This window comes from Peromyscus californicus, unplaced genomic scaffold, assembly GCF_007827085.1.
Source record: "Peromyscus californicus insignis strain IS unplaced genomic scaffold, ASM782708v3 Scaffold_9__1_contigs__length_137607984, whole genome shotgun sequence".
NCBI classification, from domain to species: Eukaryota; Metazoa; Chordata; class Mammalia; order Rodentia; family Cricetidae; genus Peromyscus; species Peromyscus californicus.
The window spans coordinates 33,803,394-33,822,919 of NW_026294617.1; the positions used below are offsets into that span (position 1 = coordinate 33,803,394).

The 19,526-nt window shown below is 39.5% G+C and overlaps 1 protein-coding gene across 4 annotated transcripts in view; it reads left to right on the forward strand.

Moving 5' to 3' along the window:
* Trpc4 (transient receptor potential cation channel subfamily C member 4) overlaps positions 1-16,655 on the forward strand; it is a 178,327-nt gene extending 161,672 nt beyond the window's left edge. For 3 of the 4 annotated variants that reach the window (XM_052731055.1, XM_052731054.1, XM_052731057.1), the window contains 3 exons: positions 13,495-13,536; positions 13,625-13,714; positions 15,629-16,655. In XM_052731055.1, the coding sequence (XP_052587015.1) occupies positions 13,495-13,536; positions 13,625-13,714; positions 15,629-16,342 (846 nt within the window). In that variant the 3' untranslated portion in view covers positions 16,343-16,655. The remainder of the gene's footprint in view (positions 1-13,494; positions 13,537-13,624; positions 13,715-15,628) is intronic. The other variant, XM_052731056.1, reaches the window with a different exon arrangement.
* The last annotated feature ends 2,871 nt before the right edge of the window (positions 16,656-19,526 follow it).

A 19,526-nucleotide genomic window follows, 5' to 3' on the forward strand; every position in this document is an offset into this window, starting at 1 on the left:
TAGGGCTGAGAGTTCCAAGGTATCTCACTCTCTGCATAATGCCTGGCTGTGGGTCTCTGTATTTGTCCCTAGCTGTTACAGGAAGAAACATCTCTAGTGATGGTTGATTAAGTCTCTCATCTCATCGTCAAGTATAGCAGAATATCATTAGGAGTCATTTCATTGGTAGCTTTTTTTGTAAAGAACAGTAGTATTTGGTTTTACCCTAGGTCCCTGGGATATCTAGTCTCAGGTCCGTGGTCACCCAAGCACTGTTGAGTGTGGATTCCATCTCATGGAGTGGACTTCAGGTGAAATCAGTTATTGGTTGGTGACTTCCACAAGCTTTGTGCCTCCATTGCACTAGCATGTCTTGCGGGCAGGACACCATTGTAGATCAACTGGTCTGTGGCTGGCTTGGTGATTACATTTCTCTTTTGGTAGCATGCAGAGTACCTTCCTGTACCAAAGGTGATAGAACATAGTGATGAAGACTCTATGTAGACTGCAGCTCAACTTCTCCATGTTCAATGAGCTGTGTGGGTGTTGTCTTCAGGAATGAGGCCTTGCTATCAGTTTGTGGAGAGCAACCTACAGTCTTGGCAACATCCTGGGCTGTTTAAGGTTTCCGTGTGACACCTTTGGCCAACAACTCGATTAGATGAAACCCAATAGAAGTGTCGTTTATTGACAAGAGATGGCTAGTTGGGGCTGTGACTTCCCCCATTATTTGGCAATTTCATTTAGAATGTCTTCATATATAAAGATAATTATTATAATAATATACTGTATTAATTTTATATATATAAGCTTCTGCCATCTTAGGTTTTCATACTACCCCTCAAATGGCTCTTATTTTAGCTGTTTCTCCCAATATTCTCTCTCTCGTCCCCCTTTACCCTTCCCCTCCCTACTTGATTCTCCCATTCCAGCCCCCACCTATCCATAACTATTTTATTTCCTTCTCCTAATGAGATTTATCTGACCCCCTAGTCCTTTCCTCCAAACCTAACCTCTATGGTACTATGGGTTATAGCTTGGTTATTATTGACTTAGCAGCTAATATCCACATATAAGTGAATACATACTAGATTTGTCTTTCTGGGTCTGGGTTACCTCACTCAGAATGATGTTTTCTAGTTCTGTCCATTTAACTGCAAATTTCATGATTTCATTTCTTTAAAGGCTGAGTAATAATAGAGTATAAGTTTCAAAAGTATTCACTTAATAATATTCTGAATATCTTCACTGCCTGTTTTGATGTTTCACTGTTGATTTGTTTGTTTATTTGTTTGTTTCCTTTTGGTTAATTGGGCCAAGAGTCTGTCAATATGGTTTAACAAATGTCAAAGAACCAGCTCCTAAAAAGATTTTAGAAGCAAAACAATACCAAGGATCAATAAATCTATTGATTAATTTCTGCTCTGATTTTTAGTATTTCTTTCTACCTACTGGATTTGAGTTTGGTTTGTTCAAATTCTTGAGTTTTATTATTAAATAATTTATCTGTGTTCTTTATGTCTTTCTTAGAGCTATAAATTTCCCTCTTAGGAGTACTTTTAACATGTCTCAGAGGTTTTATTATGTTTTCATTTCATTTTGGGAACATTATATTTCTTCTTTGGCCCATGTATTATTCAGTAATATGTTGTTAAATCTCCATGAGTTGATGTATTTTCTAGAGATTTATTTTATGTTGATTTTAAGCTTCATTGCATTGTGAGCAGAGGGGTTACATGGAATGATTTTAATTTTTCAGAAACTTTTAATATGTGTTTTGTGTCCCAGGATGTAGTCTAATTTAGGGATGCTTCCATGGACTGCAGAGTAGAACATATATTCATTGGTGTTTAGGACAAATATTCTGTAGATAACCGTTAAGTCCATTTGATGTGTAAAGTCATTTAATTCTAAGTTCTCCGTTTGTCTTCTGTCAAGATGACCTGGCCAGTGGAGAAAGAGGAGTATTGAAATAACCTATTACTGAGTTGGGGTTTATATGCATCATGAAGTCCAGTAATATTTTTTATGAAATTCCATGCACCACAGTTTGCTACATAGTTGTTTAGAATTATAATATCATTTTGAGTAATCATTATTTTGTTTGGAATGAAATTCTCTTCATTATCTCTTAAAATTATATATATATATATATATATATATATATATATATTTTTTTTTTTTTTCAAATATTAGAATAACAGTGTCTGTTTGCTTCCTGATTCCATTTCCTTGGAATATTTTTTTCATGTTAAAGAAGACAAAATGAGTTCCTGGTAGGAAACAGAAAGAAGATGAAATTGATGATGAAGATGGTGATGATGATGATGATGGTAATGGTGATGATGGTGATGATGATGCCTGTATCCCATGCATGTATGTGCAGATGAGTGCAGGTGCTTGCGGAGCCCAGAGGTACCAGATCCCCTGAAGTTGAAATTACACAGAGTTGTGAGCCACCTGACTCACATTGGTGCTGGGAACCAAACTCTGGTCTTCTGAGAAAGCAGCAAGTGCTCTTAATTGCTTAGCCATCTCTCCACTCCCAAATCGTTTTCCTTAATCCATTCTATTAACCCCAGTCTTCTGATTAGGAAGTTGAGGTCATTATTCTTTAAAGCTGTTATTGAAAAGTGTGAATTGATATCAGGCTGTCATTTTGAGTTTTTTGCTGTTTGTGTTCAAAGTCTTATTTTGCGTTTTAGTAATTATGTCTTCCCTTGTTTCTTTCTACGCTCTCTTGGCTTTGTTCATTCTTCTCTTCAGTTCAAGGTTTTACCATTCGTGTTCTCTGTAGGGCTGATTTTGTGGACATGGATTTTTTTTTTGCCTATTGTGTCCTGGGAAGTTATTTTTTTCTCTTTCAACTACAACAGGTAATTTTTCTGGGTACAGTAGTCTGGACTGACACCTGTGGTCTTTGGAACTTGATATCCACTGCTCCTGACTGTTCTGGCTTTTAAAGTTTCCCTTGAGAAATCAACTGTTATTCTGATGGGTTCTCCTTTATATGACTTACAATTTTTCTCTAGCAGCTTTCAGGCATTTCTCTTTCTTATGTATATTTAATGCTTTAGCTATAATGTTACACGGGAGTTATTGTTTTTTTTCTGCTCCTTTCTATTTGGTGTTCTGTGTGCTTTTTGTGTGTTCTTGCATGGATATGTCTTTCCTTAATTTGTGCATGTTTTTTTCTTTGATCTTGTGGAAGATCTGGTTTATACCGTTAATCCATGGTTCCTCACTTTCATCTATGCCTATAATTAGAATATTTTGTCTTTCATAGCATCCCAAATTTTATACATGTTTCTTTCATGTGTTTTTAAAACTTTTCATATTCTTTGCTTGAGTGGTCCAATTCTTCCACTTTTTCCTCGGGTCCTGTCTTACTTAGTCAGTGTTTTAAGAAACACCATGACCACAGCAGCTCTCAGAAAGAAAAGCATTTAATTCAGACTTGTTTACAGTTTCTGAGGTTTGGTCCATTGTCATCATGGCAGGAAGCTTGGTGGTGGGGAGAGCTCAAGAGTTCTACATGTGGATCAGCAGGCAGCAGGGAGAGAGAGACAGCCACTGGGCCTGGCTTGGGCTTCTGAAACCCCAAAGCCCACCCCCACTGACACACTTCCGTAGTGGGTAACTGTTTGATCTATGCCTTGAAGCACCACCCCTAGTGAGGCAGCTGTAGCTGTTAAACCTGCCTATGACCTTGAGATACTGGCCTCTGGGGTGTGGTCACCAGGGATCCTTAAGACACAGGATATACATACACCTCCTCCTCTTGACTATCTCATGGTTTTGGATGCTGAGATCTTGGACCAAGCCGTTCAGTGTAAGACATAGCTCAGTATTCCCAGACCCTATGATAAATCTCCCACAGTTGTGAGTTTACCCCCAAATAAGTTCCTTTGATCATTAAATAGACTCCATGGATTAATCTCAATACACTTCCTCCAAAAACACCACACCTACTCCAACAAGGCCACATCTTCTAATCCCTATCAAGTAGTGCCACTTCCTCACAACCCAGCATTTAAATATGTGAACCTATGGCACTGCTACTCCTCAAACCACCACAGGTCCTGATATTCTGAAAGATGTTCTGTCGTGCTTTTCAGTTCCAGCTTCATTTCTGCTTGAATTCTCTTCAATATTTCTATCTATTTACTGAATTGGGTTTTCAAATCCTCAATTGACTTTGTCATTTCATTCAGCTGTATGTCTGTGTTTTCTTGAACTTCACTCAGGCATTTATTGCTGTCTTCCTTGAGTTCATTGGGGTGTTCGTTCTTGTCTTTTTAAAACTTTTTGAGCTCCTTGGAGTTTATGGTTGTTCTTGTAAATCTGTGTTCTGGGATTCATCCAGGTCATTCTCATTGGAGACCGTTTCTATAGGAGTCCTTGGTTGGAGATGGGGACATAGTATCTTGGCCTTTCCTATTGTTTTTGTTTTTACTTTGTGACCTGGGTGTATGGACATCTTCATGTGTCTGATCTGAGAGTCCTCCTGTGACAGGTTGGGCCAGTGTGGGAACTGTGTATCTTGAGCTAGCCTTGGGAATATGGAGATAGCATTGATGAGTTTAGTTTAGGGGAACTCACCAGGGAAAGTGTGGAGAGGCTGTGAAACTGGAACCAGGGCTTGGGTTATGACATTGACATGTGGGGTTCTTCCTTCTTGCCCTTAGCTTGACATCCACAAGGCTTTGTGATTGACTCTCATGGGCTCTCTCCTATTTTGAGTGTCATGGATTGTTCCTTCAACCCAGTATTAGTGCTGTTCTAAAGAGAAATTGACTGGCACAGGAGAATTACTGCTCGGGGGAAGTGATTATGTTTGCTCCTATATACTATGACCCCTGAGCTTGAGGAATCATAGTTGGAGAATATACTTGACCTTACAAATCACAGCTGAATTAGGAAAATGTTATAGAAGACCTCCTAGTAACGTATCGTCTTTATCAATGACCTTAGAAAAGAGTGGCATTCTTTTACTCCAAATATTTGATTTTTCCACTAAGCCATGTTAAATTCAAATCATTTTTAAAACATTGCAGAATAAATTAATTGAACAGAATAAATCTTACGGGACTCAGTAAGCAATAATGATATGTTGTGTCACAGGCCAGTAACTCAGCTAGAATTTGAGGCAGAGAAGGAGGTAAAAAGGTATGGCCCTCATCCTTGAAGGCATCTTTGGGAAAAATATAGCAGCGAAGACATTACAATAACATTTGTTAAACAAATTAGTCAATATTCTAATACAGTCATACATAAGCTATTATACAAACAATGCATGCAATAACTGTCATTCTCTATCAAGTATGTGCAAAATGGTTTCTGGGATGCAGATATCCAGCTTACTCCCTTCTGGATGAAAATCTATTTCTGTATTTTAGTCTAAGATTTTTTTTGGAGAATTTTTTTTTGAGGCAGGATCTCATTATGTAGCCCAGGCTGGCCTGGAATTAACAGAGATGCCCCTTAGTACATTGCCAACTCATGAAGATGTGTCTTTCATATTTCAGTTTTAGGCAAAGCTGAGGAAATCTTGGGTTGTAAGGTGCTTGGGAAACTGGCCACCTACCACACCCCTCTTTAATACTGCATCCTCCTGTTCTGACCACACATAGACTAGAGGGCCGCTCTAAGAACTGCCTTCCTGCTCTCTCCCAAGCCGCTCATTGGCAGTCTTTAGTCTATGGCACCTCCAGTTCTGAGATGCAAGGAGGATCTTGAAGTTCATTTGGGCTTCCTCCTATCTGAGCACTGAGGAGCACAAACCCTGCATTGCTTTTGAAGTCAGAAAAGCTTAGTTCGCTCAGGGCCACAGATGCACAGCCACAGATGCATGTCCAGACACCCATAGTCACAGACACATGGCCATAGATGCATGGCCACAGATGATGCATGGCTACATATGAAATTCAGTTTTATATTAAAGGAACAATTCCCATTTTTGAGAGTGAGGCCTTAATGATGTGAGTTACAGAGTGTTTGGGGTTTGTTTTTTGCTTTGTTTTATTTTGTTTTGTTGTTTTTTTGTCTACAGATTACTGTTCTCAAAACACAAAATTCTTCTGATGTCTCTATTTTTAAATTTGCGTCTTTGGCTCTAATATGATGCACAGGAAGTTAATTTAAGCTAACTGACCACAAACCATTCATTTTTTCCTTTGCAATATACATTTTGCTAACCTTGGATTGTGTGTACTTTAGTGACTTGAGAATTTATGCCAAACCAAATATTCTGAGTCATGCCTGAATCTTCCTCTCTCTTTGTAGCACCAAATGGCTCTTGCCTTCTCCCATTCAGGGTTTTGAATAAGCTTTGTCCCAGCCCAACTCAACCCTGTTGGAATTTACTTTTTCTCTACTCTCTAAAGACATGATAGTCTAGCTTGTGAAGTCTTAGTTGTGGTGTGTGTGTGTGTGTGTGTGTGTGTGTGTGTGTGTGTGTGTGTGTGTTATATGTAATATATATTATGTGTGTGTAATACATATATATATATATATATATACATATAAGTTATATGTAAAATTTGTATAGAAGCTCTGATCTACAAAAGAAAAGAAGAGAAATTGATTATTGGGAAACTGGCGCAGAAAGGTGGTTCAATGGTGAAAGATGCTTTCTGTCTAGCCTGAAGACCTGGGCCCATGCGGAGAAAGGAGAGAGCCAGCTTCTAAAAGTCGTCCTCTGACCTCCATACTGCCATGGCATGTGTGTCCACACACATACATGCACACACACAAATAGACGGATGTAGTTTAATTTTTTTTAAAGATGGTTGTGAAACTTCAGAAGAGTTTAATGAGGAAGAAAGGTGAAAAGTCATTGGTGTTGCTGTGAGGTCACTCATATTTGGCTAGCCTTGTGACAGTTCATTGCATAGACACTTGATAGTAAAGGTTTACACAGATACACATATTTATTATGAAAAGGCCACACTAGAGGACCAGGGCCATGTGCTTTGCAAAACCAAATCAAATCTTAAACTATGTTGGCATCACCCTCCAAAAGAACTTAGAGATCATCCAACTCCACCGTTTTCTTTAAAAAAGAACTTGGTGACTTTATCCAGTTCCTCAGGATCCCTTAGGGACAAAGCTTCTTGGGGAGGTGAGTTGGGGGACAGGGGACAAATAGGTCCTTTGTTTCTCAATGCACTTGGCTCCCTATCACCTTCCCTCACTCCCTGAAAATTCTGAAGAGTACACAGCATTGTTTTCCAAGTTATGTACTCAGCTTTTGATTTTTTTCCTCTGAAGCCTTTGGAGATCTCAGCTGACTGTGTCTCAAAGGTCTGAACAGGCTGCCTTGCTTTCTGCTCTGACCAGCAATGTGTGTACATTTATGTCATGCTTTTGAAACAGAAAATTGAAAATTCAGCCAGAGGTGATTACATTCTTCAAGGCATTCTCTCTAACTTTCCTACTGTGGTTCACTTAGAGATTCGTGTCATCCATTGGTTGTGTGAATTCACACTGCTGTTCAGGCTATGCACGTTCTCAGAAAGAGCCTAGAATGGCAGTTTTTCTTGGGAGTGGCTGCCCTGGTCACTTTCTGAGAGCCCATTATGGCTGATCTCATCTTGTTCATGCTTCTTGGCAATAGTGATTCAGTAGCCAAGCTTGTATTAACCTCAGACTTCCTCTGATGGATGGTTGATATTTTTCAGGTAAATCAGCCTTTCACTTGACTGTTTTGTGCAAGAAAACATAAATGAAGTGGCAATGTTTTATTGTTAAGCAAAATTTTTATGAGGGAAGTAAACAGATTATTGACAGGTGGCTCCTGAAAATCCCACTCAAGGGCCAATTATGGAGAGTACCCTAGTCAAATAATAACATTAAGAATCATGAGTCAGAGAATGTTTTTTATTTTATGTCTGTGACCTCTTGGAGCTCAGAAGAAGATGTTAGATTCTCTGGAATAGAGTTACAGATGGTTGTGAGATGTCATGTGGGTGCTGGGAACCAAGCCTGGGTCCTCTGCAATATTCTTAACCACTGTGCTGTCTCTACAGCCCCTTTTCAAATGTTTTGTCAATGCCTTCATTGGTACTAAACCTTCAAGAATCATCTAGAATTCTTTTTTAAGATTGAAACTATAATGAGAAATCCCTATTCAAAGAAAGCATTAGCACCAAGCTCAGCTTTATAAGCTAAAAATCAACCTCTGTGCATATTGCTGGAAAGGTTCAAATACATTTAATTGAAGTCCAAGGCAGCTAAGGCAATACTTTCCCCTAAGCATTTAATTAGAGTGAAACATTCTTAACGCCATGGACCCGGATGGGTTTCTAACTGGAATGCTTAAATTAATTGAACAACATACTAACTCCCAGACTACCAGATCTTTGAGAAATCATAACATTTCTTGAGTTTTGCATTTTTCACTGTATAATTTTCTCTTCAGTGCATAGTAAAACATGAAGCCTAGTCTCAGGGGCATGGAGTGCCACTCAGTCTTGGGATGTAGGTGAGCTATGAAAGTCTAACCAGTTACCACGGAAATATAATTAGTTAAGTCAGTGCAAGAGAGTTAGAGCCTGAGCATTTGCCCCGTCTAGCATTTTAAAAGAAGAAAGCTAGTAGTCAACGCCTGCACTTCATCTGTAGTGGGAATTTGTCAAGATGTACATTTCAAGCCTCACCACTCTCGTAGGCTTGACTGCAGATCTTACAGAAAAGAAAGCAGCCGTCCGTGAACACCCTGGTCTCCCTGAGTTACTGCTCAGGGAGATTTGCAAGGAAGGAGTTTGTACTCAACTTACTTTTTCAAATGGGAGGTGGTATAGGAAGCGCTTGGTACTCCTGGAACTTCAGGAATGAGGTCCTGAGTACTTGGTCTGACGATATGATACCCAGGAATCCTGCATCTTTATTTTATACATGTAGAAAGTGTGTTTACTAAGAAGAATTCTCAACTGCATGTTGTAATGCTGAGAAAGCGTGTTATGGAGGACACTAAGTAAATCCATCTCAGAGTCAAAGTGCGATTTTTGGAGTAAAAATCCCGTCCTGCATTGGCCTCTTGCCAACACAGCAGGTTGCATCCTTAAAGGGATTCACTGAGCAGAGGAAAGACTAAACGGCATAATTCATGGGCTGGAAACTCAAGTGACAGACAGAAACCATAGTGAAAATGAAAGAAAATGACCCTGAAAGCTGCCTGCAGGGAAGCAGCTCTTTGCAGAGAGCCTGACCTTCCACACAGTAGACCTGGAAAGAATAGAAGCTTAAAAGGCCAGCAAATGTTACACTGCTTTCCCCAGAGCCCCTCTCCCGCTGCCAACCTCCCTCAGCTTGAGAGAGCCTGCCACAGTGGCTGGAACCTCAGCTTCCCTCGCACCAGTCAAGGCTTCTCATTACTTCCTTGTTTTCTTTCCACTAGTTCTATGACTCAAATGCCACGGTCAGGCCTAGCACAGCATGTGGAGCCTACAGTCCGTGGCTTATACAGAGGTGGCATGAAGGTATACCTTCAGCCTCTGTCTTGAATGCCATCCTGTCAGGAAATATTCCGCATGTAATCCAGCTACACATATACAGTATAACTGACCAAGAGAATGACAACATCATGTGCTTGTCTTCCAAAATACTCTCCCTAGACAAATGCTAAACAGAGTCCTTGATCTTGGCCCACTTTCCTGTCAGGCAGAATTGACAACCAATCTAATTAAAAGTAAAAGTTACAAAATGCAACTCTCAACACCGCAAAAGTTTGCAGAAATCTGATTATCCCTTTTCTCTTAGTGCCTTTAAATCAAATACCCCTGATTACATTATTGCCATAAACACCTCCATCACTGGTCTGTTTCAGTGACAATTATGATACAATCCCTTCCTTGAAGATGATAAAAGGCCTTTGAAAATCAGCAGATCTTTACCCACTGGAAAGGTTACCAATACCCCAAGTGCCATTGATGATACTTCTGTTATGACATTTAACGATATCACTAATTGGTAACAATTTTATGTATGTTGCAGAAAGTATACGTAAGTTTAACTACCCTCCTCTCCTCGCCTCCAATTTTTAAATTAGAAACCCGAAGCCCCCGGTACCCCAGAATGTGAGCTCACTGTAGTTGTATTCAGGCTGAGGCGGTAAGGGCTTCAATCCCAGCCATGTGCAGACACAGACACTGTGAGAAGTTGCACACAGAGATCATGAGTGACACAGCTTCCAGACCAAGAACACCAAGGATCTGTGGCCACGGTCAGAAGCTGCAAAGTCCTTTCCTGCCTGATGCCAGACAACAGTCAAAAAAGTCACAGTTCCTTCCCATGACATTGGGTAATTAAAAACCTAGCCACTAAGAGCCACTGACTAGACTGTGCCCTAGAAGGTTCTTATGAAGAGCCCAGACTAACTTTCCCAATTTCCTCTCAGTTTCTAGCACCAGGCATATTTGTTAATCCTCTTCCAGTTTTCAGGAACACCTGTATCTCTTGACTTGTCACAATCTCGATGCCCCGTGTTCAGTCCGAAACCTCACTCCTGCCTACCGATTCTCTCCTCTGTACAATATTACCTCTTTCTCCATGTTCACAGGATGCTCACAGGCGTCACCTCCGTGTTTGGTGGTATATTTTCCATTGTCTGTGTCCCACTCACTTCATTACCTTACAGACTACAAGTGTATTTTATTCAACGTATTATTCAGAGGCTCCTTGCCTCTGAAAGAATAATTGTATATATGAAGACACAGTCACCTGATAAATGTATCTTCAAGTGGCTGTATAAGCAAAAAGCTATGCTATCAAGACAAACGAAAATCCACAGAGATTGTGGCAGATAGTCAATGCCATGCAGAGATACTCATAAAGATCCCGGACTCCCACAAAAAGTGGTTGACTTCTGAGTTCGACCATCTTTTCCCTTGCCGTGTCACAGTAAAGCAAATTTTCTGTTCTCACCTCTCTTCACTTCCATGGTAAAGACATTTCATGATCTAGCTGAACACACTGCTTTGACAAGCATGAAACATGTAGAAGTCCTGCAGAGAAGCAAACACATTAAATTAAATTGTGTTTCCTCAGAAGTAATCCAGAGGATTGGTCAATTTATGAAGTTTGAGGGTTCAGGGATATTTTTAATTTGTGTCAATCAATAAATAAACAGTGAGGAAGTGAGAAGGTGAAGGAAGCTGACCCCAGTAACAGATGCTCTGAATCAAATCTCTTGTTTAGTATTTTAAATTACCCAGTGAGTTTATTTCCACTGTGCAACTCTGAAGCCCCTCTGAGATACAATCATCTCCATGTCTAACCCAATTCCACATCCTTCATATTGCACCACTGCCACCCACTTCAAATGCAGACAATAAGGACAGGTAGGCAAAAACAGAGTGAAACAGACCTATGCTGAGACACTGGAGAAGGGGAGAAGAGATGAGGGGTGCAGCCTTCATGCCCATCGCAAGACTAAGGGGGATTATGTAATTACCAAGGAGACAGAGAAAATAATCAGTTAACAAAATGTGAACTGCCTTAAGTTAGCCTTAAACTTAACCAGAGGAATTTGAACCCCAGGTAGCTGAGTAAGCTTTTCCTATGCCCTTCTTTTTTTTTTTTCTGACAAGCTTTTTAAAATTTTTCCCAAGCCAAATATATTATGGTTCACTTTAAACTATGCTCTTCATTCTTTTTCATATTTTAATTAAAATTGTTGACTCTAGATATTAGGGAAGGTTCTAGAACTTGAAAGAAACTATGCCCATTTTAATATTTAAACCCACCATGATATCTTTGCTTATCATTCATCAGTCTGATTCTGTCAACCTTAATCTTAGTTTTGTGCTCAATGTAGTTCAACTATGACCTTAGACTTATTTTGACATTATCTTACTGAATTTATAAAGATTCTAAAACCAATGAAGGCGAACCAACTGAACTGGTTTTATATCACATTAAGGGTCTGTATACTTAAAGCATCCTGGAAGTCATCTGTTCAATATATTTTAAGAAATTGACCCACAACAATTATTTGCTTTTCTTCAGTTGAAGCAACTCCACGGAGCTCTGGAGGCCACTGCTTCCTTCAGGAAGTGACTTTTCTCTTCGAGTTTATCTTGAGTGTTGTCTCAACAGGAGGCAGACATCACCTCCATCTGGTGGCCCAGCCATAAAACTCCAAATTATACTCTTATCTAATCTCCTGGTTTTTAGGCAAATGCCTTAATCCTAGAGAGAATCCAATTCCCATGGAGTGAACGCTGTTTTCAGTGATTAGTGGCTTTAGGAATTGGAGCAGTCTCCTCCCTTTCTGTAAATCACTGCTTATCTTGAAACAGAGACACTGTTTAGGACCAGTAGAATAGAATTTTTACTTTTAAAATGTATTTTCTGAAGATCATTTGATATACATACACGGCTCTTTCTAAAATTCTATTTTATCAGCCTGTGATTAAATATTGACTAAGGAAGAAGTTCAAAAGCCTTATTAGAAACCCAGAACTATTATTCCCTTTATTTCTCAAAATATACCAAACTAATTCCTTTATTGCATAAATGTTTTTATTCAAAATGAATGTGTCCAGTGTTCTTCCTTAAGAATCAATGCTACTGTTTATTAAAATACATTACGTGGGGTTACCATAGACAGGTTTTTGCTAATGCTTTTGGAATACTTGTGAAAGATGAAAAAGAAAATTTTAATCTCATTTGTTAGTTAACTCAATTCTTTAATGGACTTTTCCCATCATCAACCACCTTCTTTCCATTCTGTATTAAAAAACTGGTATTGCACACACACCTATCTCCACTCCTGAACATCCCAAACTCTTTGAAGAGGTAACTGGTATGGGAAGTGCAGTGGGTGTGACTTGGTGGTAGAGGACTTACTGGGAGGACTCGCCCAGCCTTGGCTTCCCTGGGTTCCGTCTCCAAAACTTCATGGTTAAAGGTAGCTGGAAGTCAAACCCTCCACCGTAAAAATCATAAGATTAACTAGTGGTGTGGATGAATAACTATTTATTCATTTATTTTATGACTTCTCACCTGACTAAAATGGGAATCTCCCTCAATGGACATATGATTGCAACCATAACAAGTTCATGCCCTCTAAGGTTTCCGATTATGTATTGCCACCTACGATGGATGATTTCTATGTATTTCTGTGTTGATATTTATGAGAAAACATTAATTCCATTTGCTACTTCCTTCCTTGGTTATTTCCTAGCTCTACCTTGCAGTATTTACAGAGATGCAGAGTGTGTATCCAGTGTGATTAGCTCATTCTCTCATGGCCCTGCAGCCTACCCCAGAACCATGCTTTTACCACTATGAATTTATTCTGTTTTAAGAGTCCTGTAATTAAAACCTTGGGCTTTTTCACTTTTGTTCACTGATTCTTTGGATGTGTGTGAAGCCTCTGTGTGACCGTGGCTCATTGCCCCCCACTTTTGTGATAAAAGACAACAAGAACTGCCTTCTCTATGAAAGCAGTAATTTTTTAGGGTAATAACTCGCCTGTATAACCACACAGGAATGTCTTTTCCTTTTCAGCGGCGTGCTGCTGATAACCTGAGAAGACACCACCAATATCAAGTGAGTAATGCTTGCGTTCCATCCTGAAATTGCTGTGAAAATGGGCAGAAGTTGAACCCCTGAACTGAATGTCAATCATGTTGTTCAGGAGGTGATGAGGAACCTGGTGAAGCGCTATGTGGCAGCCATGATCAGAGAGGCAAAAACTGAAGAGGGCCTGACGGAGGAGAATGTCAAGGTAATGTGTCACCTTCATCACAGAGGCAGCGTGTGGAGGCAGCCTTTAAAGCCAGAGTTACAAACCCAGCCTTATGTGTTCTAGTAGACATCTGTGCCATGCCTCCTGTGTTTTTAATTTAACTACCATAGAATTTAGAGAGAGGACAGACAGACAGAAGGACAACAGCAAAGTAAAGAAATTTCCCAAATTGCTTTAAAATATACTTAACTCAAATTGTCAAGGGGACTAATTTAGTGGCAAGGAAAATCCTAGTCCCTGGTGGCATTCTGACCCATGACCCTAATCCCTGCTTTACCAAGTGAGTCTTCCATTTGTATGTCAGCCTCATTTCTAAACTGGGAACATTTAATAACCAACCCACTAACAATGGCACGAGCTTCCTGGTCACTGCAACTCTTGGGACAGGGATTTAAGGTTTTCTTTAATTGCAACTTTAAACCTTCGTCTTTGTACTTGATTTTTCTAGTTTTAAAGTTACGTGAGAGGTAACAAGTGAATATAGGAACATGGTATGTTTCAAATTAAATGTAAAGTGATTCTTTTATTCTACATGACTGTTTAGAAATTTCGGAGGAATGCTTTAAGATTAATAAGATTTTACAGGCAAAATCAAACACATAAAAGCATTAAAGACCTTTGTGGCAACAGCAGCTAAGCAGTCATTTAGGTCATCAGGTAGGGGAACCGCCAAGCTTACAGCACACATTGTCAATGAACTAAATTCCAAAATATCCAGAAAGCTCGTGCCATTGTTAGTGGGTTGATTATTAAATGCTTCCAGTTTAGAAATCAGGCTGATATACAGATAGAAGACTCACTTGGTAGAGCAGGGATTGAGGTCATGGGTCAGAATGCCACCAGGGACTAGGATTTTCCTTGCCACTAAATTAAGTCCCCTTGACAATCTGGGTTAATTTTACTGTAAATTTTAATTATGAGGCTAAATGATTCTCTTTGCCCTGGAAGACAGAGGGGGTGGGTGGGGGTGAAGAAGGCTGAGAAAGAAGTTTCCTGAAGAGATAAGAAAGATCTAGGAGTCTCATGTGAATCAGAGCTGGGACTTAGGGACTCAGTGGTGGGTGTAAGGCCCTCCCCAAGGTACTGAGACTTGGGAGTTTCTCGGAAGGATAGGATCCATGTTATTTTGCTTTGGACACCCCTTTGCACAGAAAAATCTGTTAAGACATGTGAACCAGGAGCATGAAGCAGCCTGACAGTTAGAGGCAGACTCCAGAGAGAAAATATTTGAAACCGCCACCTCAAAGAAAATAAAAAACCCACTGTACAGTGACAGAGAGTACAATCCCTTCTATCTCTTTTTATGTCACCCTTAGAAGATTTCTTTAGGTGTCTCAGCCACTTGTTGTTGTGACAGAACACTAAAGAGGGGCTACTTGAAAGTGTTTATTTAAGTCATAGAAGTGTTGATCCATCATGGCAGACAGGGCAGGGTCGAGCAGTTCACATCGTGGCTGCCGGGAGTAGAAAAGAGCCAGAGATGCTAGGTCGTCCCGTGGACATGCTCACTGTCATCTCCTTTCACCCAGTAGGTCCCACCTAGCCCTAAATGCCACAGTATTGTGAATCCATCATGAAATAAATCCACTGAGTGAGACTTGGGTCTTTGTCTAGTATCACAGACACACCCAGAAGTATGCTTTAGGGATCTCTCTGCTTGGTCATATTTGCAGTGAAGACTAACCATCATACTAGGGCATAAAATGCCAACAGGGAAATGACATCAAAATGACACGAGGTGTCACAGAAAGAGCCTGACATCCTAAGCAGAGTCCTGGGAGAGCAGAGCCGTGGTTCTTCAAAAGGTGCAGGACCATTGCAGACCAATCAATGAAATTAGGACATGATGTTTCCATATGTGACCTCCTAATGTGTCATTTGAATTTCACTCAGGAACTAAAGCAAGACATTTCTAGCTTCCGCTTTGAAGTTCTGGGATTGCTCCGAGGAAGCAAACTCTCCACAATACAGTCAGCCAACGCCGCGGCGAGTCCGGCAGACTCCGACGAAAAGAGCCACAGTGAAGGTAATAGCAAGGACAAGAAAAAGAATCTCAGCCTCTTTGATTTAACCACTCTGATCCACCCAAGGTCAGCAGTCATTGCCTCCGAGAGACATAACGTAAGCAATGGTTCCGCCCTGGTGGTGCAGGAGCCGCCCAGGGAGAAGCAGAGAAAAGCGAATTTTGTGGCTGAGATCAAAAACTTCGGGTTATTTCATAGACGGTCAAAACAAAATGCTGCTGAGCAAAACGCAAACCAAATCTTCTCTGTTTCAGAAGAAATTACTCGTCAACAGGCGGCAGGACCACTTGAGAGAAATATCCAACTGGAATCCCAAGGATTAGCTTCACGGGGTGACCTCAGCATTCCTGGTCTCAATGAACAGTGTGTACTAGTAGACCATAGAGAAAGGAACACGGACACTTTGGGTTTGCAGGTAGGCAAGAGAGTGTGCTCCTTCAAGTCAGAGAAGGTGGTGGTGGAAGACACGGTCCCAATCATACCAAAGGGGAAGCGTGCCCACGAGGAGGACTCGAGCATAGACTATGATTTAAGCCCCACGGACACAACGTCCCATGAAGATTACGTGACCACAAGATTGTGACACTTGGAGGAAGGAAGTTTACCATACCTATACATATTTTCCATAGTGCTCCGGGTGGGGAAGATGTTTGAAATTATGTTATCAAATGCTAATTTACACTTTCTGGTGTTTATCCATTGTGGCATATTAACCTATAACATGTTTAAACAAAGCAGAGGCAACATGAACCCTCCTCTTCTGTAGGCTGCTTTTGCTTTCACGGTTTATTTTACAAATGTCTCTGTTAAATAAAAGCACCTTGTATCCTTGTACTGTTATAATAACCCACAGAAAATTTCTAGCTATCTTTTTCAATTAAAACTGATGCAATTGATTACATGTGGTAAGTGACTCCTACAATAGATATTTTTATATACAAAACAGTATATATTGAAATATTAAGCACTAGACATTTTCATAACTTGGGGGGAATTGCTAGAGATGGTTATTCACTGAAGAATTCCATGTAGACCTACAGTTTGTCTCTAATAAGCAGCCATTACCAAATTACTTCTTATGAACATGTAAATAATTATCAGACACAGGTAAAACAAGCTACCATCTACCCATGGGATCTACATTCCAACCTTTTATTACAAAGTCTGATGGAGTTCACTGACCTTCTAGGCTATATTTTCAATAGTAAAAGAAAGATTTCCTAATGATTGACAATTTGTCTTAGCATTTTGTCATCAAATTCATAGCTCTAACTTAAAAAAAAAAACAAACAAGTTGTGAGTTTCAGGTTCAAGTGTTTATCAAGATAAATATGGCCCTTTGTCCGCAGGTTGGAAATCCAGCTCTTTGCAAGGTTCTCAGTAATAAAATAACAATAAACCCTAATTGCTCAAGTACTTAAACAAGGTAATGTGCACATCCAGGTAAAGTCAAACTAGAATCCAAACAGGAGAAAAATGATTTTCTGATGCCCTGAGTGTTCAATGTTGCTTTCAGTTTAATAGAGGAACGAAAGCCTTCCCCGAATGATGAGTATATATTTCTTTAAAAAGAAAATGACTCAAAAACTGTATCAGTAGAATCACTACAGTGTGTAGTTTTCCTTATGGGAAGTTTTTAATTCCTGTTTCTTTTGCTGTTTACAAGATAGTTTTCCTTAGATTGCAATCATTTCCCAGACTTTCAAAAGGAAAATATTCACACATATTCTAAGAATGGCATTGGCGATTCCTTAAAGTTTAAATGAATTACTCATGTCTCTTTTAAGCCATCACAGGAAGTTTCCTCACCACATACAATTAGCTTGTTGAGTCTATTTCTCTTTAGAATTATCTCTGTGGACTACACAAATGGTATCATTTAGCACTGATCAGAGCTGTACAATATGACCACAAGTAAGAACTGCAGCCATAATGGTATCAGCCACTCTTCTTTGTGTGCAAAACAAATGGAGATATTTAAATTGCTGCCATTTTTATCTCATGCACAGATGAGGAAACCAAGTCAGGCTATAACCTGAAGTAACTGTGATGGAGTTTTTCCATATCCTTAGGGGCCATTTCCGACACCACAGCTCCCCAAACATAAACACCAGGAAAACAGTGTCTGCACAGAGGGGTTTTGATTCTGAAGCCTTGTTTTTTGTTTTTTTGTTTGTTTGTTTGATGATAAGTTAGGTAAAAACTACACACACGTGTGTCCCTTCTTGTAAAACAAGAATCATGCACAAAATTAAAATCTTTAGACCAAATCACATCACAGGCATTAGAAGACTTTAAGCAGTATGCAGCATGGGGTCTCAGCCACAGACTTGAAGTATTAGAAAAGCCAAGACATTGAGCATCTACCCCTAAATCTGCTTTATCTGAGAATTTAAGAGCGGCTGGGGGCGTTTGGAGAAACACTAACCTGGTGAATGTGGGTAATGTTTCAAGTACACCTTTATCTCCAGTGTATTAGCACACAGACTAAACTACAGTTCTACTAAAATATCCCAATTACTCAGTGATAGAAGACCTGTAGGCTTATTTTTAATGTTGTGTGTTTTTAAAATAATGACCCTGCATATCACCATTCTACATGTCTTAGCAGAATTCAATTTCAAATCTGCTCTGCCCTTCAAACAACACCAAAGGTAATAAAACCAACAAAACTTTTTTTTTTTTTTTTTTTTTTTTTTTGTCCAGCAGCTTTCCGTATTGGGTAGGAGTGCTGGCATTTTCCTGGAAACCTGGTGACTGACAAGTATTTGTGTGCATTAGGGACCACCTGTTTCTCAGTGTCCTGGAAATGGTTATGTTCACCACTCTGGGAGGTCACTGATAGGTACCTTTATGAGTAGGAATGAAGTATTGTCATTAGTGCCAAATGTCCTGAAAATATTTTATGTTCTGATTATTGTGTAGCATTAACAAAGAGGAACAGGCTGTACAGAATAAGAATGAAAAATAACAGTGGGTTTTCAGACAAAGGAAATTGCCCTCAAGGCCTTTCCATAAGCAACTTGGTTTTTCATCATTATTCTATTTCCTATACACAGGAATTCCCAACACACAAGAGAAATTTAAAATCACCTTCCATTTGTGTTAACAGCATTTTTTTTTGTTTTATTCCCTCTTGATCTTAAGAGAAAATATACTTTTTGTGTGTGGGGAGGGGGGGCTGGATTAATAGAGTATTTTATGGAAAGTCCAGATGAACATTAACAGATCTGAGACTAAATAACAAGACTACCTTCTCATTCATAAGAATGTGTGGTGTAAAGAGGACTCCCCATATGTCAGTAGTGCAGTCCTGACATTCTCTGTGTAAATAAATCTGTATTCGCTTTAGTAAGAAAAGTGGCTATTTAAAAAAAATGGTAGTCATTTTTTTGTAAAATGATGAATTATTTTTCAAAGTGTTTGTCATTCTAGAAAAAAAATGTATGTTTCATGAGTTGCCTATGTGTATATCAAATTTTCTTAAATTATATTTTATTTACTGGCTGGTGATTAAAACAGTGCAAAAAAAAAAAAACCAATGTCATCTCTTGCCATGACATTAATAGCCACCCGACACACCTCAGTGATCAAGTATATGAATACAAACCATAACATTCTGTGAATAACTTTGGGGGAGTAATAAAAGAAATCGAGAAATTTCAAGGGTACCAAAACACTGTTCTCAAAACCACAGTTGGTTTTCTAGCAAATATAGATATAATCTAGGCAATAATGGCATGCAATGCATTCTTCTACATGTACTA